This window comes from Pyxicephalus adspersus, chromosome 8, assembly GCF_032062135.1.
Source record: "Pyxicephalus adspersus chromosome 8, UCB_Pads_2.0, whole genome shotgun sequence".
NCBI lineage: Eukaryota > Metazoa > Chordata > Amphibia > Anura > Pyxicephalidae > Pyxicephalus > Pyxicephalus adspersus.
The window spans coordinates 27,319,802-27,322,757 of record NC_092865.1 but is presented as its reverse complement, the minus strand read 5'-3'; the positions used below and the strand labels follow the sequence as shown (position 1 = coordinate 27,322,757).

The following is a 2,956-nucleotide window of genomic DNA, read 5'->3' as shown; positions in this document are numbered from 1 at the left end:
GCCATCACACACAGTGCCAGGGATCACCCAGCCATCACACACAGTGCCAGGGATCCCCCGGCCATCACACACAGTGCCAGGGATCACCCAGCCATCACACACACAGTGCCAGGGATATCTCAGCCATCACACACAGTGCCAGGGATCCCCCGGCCATCACACACAATGCCAGGGATCACCCGGCCATGACACACAATGAGAACTCTCAGAAAGTTGCTATGTGAAGTTTGCGGTCCCCGCCCCCGGCCTTTACCTTACTGAAGACCTCCAGGTCATCGTCCTCATCAAAGTGCAGGGCGTCGGGGGACAGGGCGGTGAGGAGGGCGCTGTGCCCCGGGGTCAGACAGCCCGGAGACTCCAATACACCTCCGGACTCCATCGCCGCCGCCTGTCACAGCTGGGGAGAGGGCGGGGCTGGGGGGATGGTGGGCGGAGCTAGAGATAGGAGGGGCAGTGATGGAAGTGATGTTGGGAGGGGAGGTGTTTACCCGCTTATGGACCCTCCCAATGGGTGGAGCGAGCTTCACTGCGGACTCGGCTATAGGTGAGGGGCGGGGCTTGCTATTGTTTATTACAGACACCGCCACTGCTGTGCGAGAGCCGTTGTGAATTTTGTGTTACACTGCACATACACCGCTACTGCTTTGTATTCTCCATTGTACTTTGTGTTACACGTCACACACACCGCCCCTGCTCTGGGTGCTGCATTGTATATCTGTACAGTGACTCTTCTGCTGGCAGATCCAGGAAAATATCTCTGCTCCTTTGTTAATCATTGGGAGTCTAACTTTCCACCCAGCAAGTCAGCCATGTCTATGACAAAGAGTTGGTCTTTTGTGTCCCCCCCCCCCCCCCCATCCTGACAAGATGTACCCAGTGGCAGGATCACCAGGGTGACATTATTAGGTGCAATATTAATAAATGTCCCCAATTCTAGGGTGCGTGATGTCAGGTGACCCCATAACAAAGCAGAGCGGGTAAATATTGGTTCCTATAAAATAAAGCATAGCGGGTCCAGCGTCTTCTTTAATCTATAACATATGACTATGGTAAGGACATTACATTGTGACCCCCTTTGAGGGACAGTTAGTGACATGACTATGGACTTTGTACAGCGCTGCGTAATATGATGGCGCTATATAAATACTGTCTAATAATAATAACCAGTGCACACAGGACAGCATTTTCTTTTTTCTTCTGGCGTCCTCTTACTTCACCAGATCTCACAGTGCGCAGGCGTGTCATTGGGTGACGAGTCTTCCTGCACTTGTCTGAGAGCGCCACTCTTTTCTTTACATTCTAAGAAAGCCCCTGAGTATGCTGATCCCAGGTAAAGGAGCACCCCCCTGGGATATGTGATGTAGGTATATGTGACGTATGTATCCCAGGAGGCTGCAGTGGTAAAGACAGGGGTCATCGCCCAATAAATAGAAAACAAAACTATAATTAAAAACACTTTTTTTCATTATATTTGAAAGGGTTAATAATGTGGTGATAGGTCTGCTTTATTCAGGGATTAGTATTAGTGGATTCCAGGGGTTCCTTTAAAGATTCCTTGCAGGGCTGCCTTCAGAACATCCTGAGTCCCTCTCCGCCATATCTAAATGTTCCAGCATTGCAAAAGTCAAGCTGTTTTGATCAAGTCCTGATACAGAAAATAACCCTTGTCCCCTCCAATGGCAGGCTTGGTTTCTTGAGCTGTGGCTGATTCATGGCCTTCATTTTGATGGTGCCTGCATAGTCCATGGTCCAACACCACCTAACAGAGCCATTGGCATGACACCGGTGATGTTTTTTAGGTGCCTATAAAGGTGGCATTCTAACAATAAATGTTTTCCCACTGACTCCAAAGGAACACAACATTTTAAAAGAAGGTTCCCCAAGATTTGATATTTGTTGCATTTCCATTAAACATGTTTCTAAACTAGGGTTCGGTCAGAGGTTGTTAGGGGCTTCCCAGGCAATGAGCAATTTGTGCCTCTCAGGTCACTTTAAGCCCCCCCCCCCCATGATCTTTTTGGCTATCTGTAAGGGTTACATTCTTCCCACCAGTCATGTAAGCTGTGTATTTAGTAATTTTTCCAGGGTTCCCTGAAGACCTGACATTTTTTCAAGGGTTCCTCCAGGTTAAAAAAAAATGAGGAAGGCTGATAAAGACTGCATAGAAATCCAGCAGAAGCTATTTGAAACCCATCACACACATAAACCACCACCTCCATTTTGCCTTTATAGTAAATCCAATGCATTTCATCCAAATGGCACGTAAAGTGGCAAGTCACATGACCTAACTTTGCAACAAATTTTGACACACTGAAAAAGTTGATTTCTCTCATTTGTAATAAAAGCAAGTTGTCTGTCAATATAGGGATAGGTGATGTTGTTAGACCCTGAGCTGGGAAAGTATTCACTGGTACCCAAGGTGCCAGAAGTGATGTCAGTGCTACAGAACGTGGAAGAGCCCACTCTGCCAGTGCAACACTAAAATGACATTTTGACATCTCTATTCTGCACAGTGTGCTCCTGGCCCAGCTGTACCCACATTGGAATGGTGCCCAAAATCATAGCTTCTCCCATCTTGGTCCAACCCGTCACTGGTCCATCACTGGGTGTGTACAGAAGACAGGCTTGAGGACTGTTAATAGAATTTTCAGTGAGCCCAGTCCACATATCTGTAACTGCTGCCAGCTGTAGAGGCCTTGAGGATGCAGCTGATGGAGAGAGACAAATGGCACTGGGTTTATAGTTTAAGTAATATGTGTGCTGGTACAAAAATAATCCCTACAAGTCAGATATCCCCCACCTACTAGATTGTAAGCTCTTCGGGGCAGGGTCCTTCTCTTCCTGTGTCACTTTCTGTATATGTAATTTGCAACCCCTATTAAATGTACAGCACTGCGTAATATGTTGGCATTATATATTTACTGTTTAATAATATTATTTACTATCTTAACCCTAA

General features: G+C 46.9%; 1 protein-coding gene across 2 annotated transcripts in view; it reads right to left on the bottom strand.

Moving 5' to 3' along the window:
• Positions 1-415, bottom strand: part of SNX7 (sorting nexin 7) — a 48,535-nt gene extending 48,120 nt beyond the window's left edge. For both annotated transcript variants that reach the window (XR_011921921.1, XM_072419843.1), the window contains exon 1: positions 254-415. Coding sequence is in view for 1 of the 2 variants with exons in the window: in XM_072419843.1 (XP_072275944.1) it covers positions 254-379 (126 nt within the window). In the remaining variant the exon portion in view is untranslated. The remainder of the gene's footprint in view (positions 1-253) is intronic.
• Between the last annotated feature and the right edge of the window lie 2,541 nt (positions 416-2,956).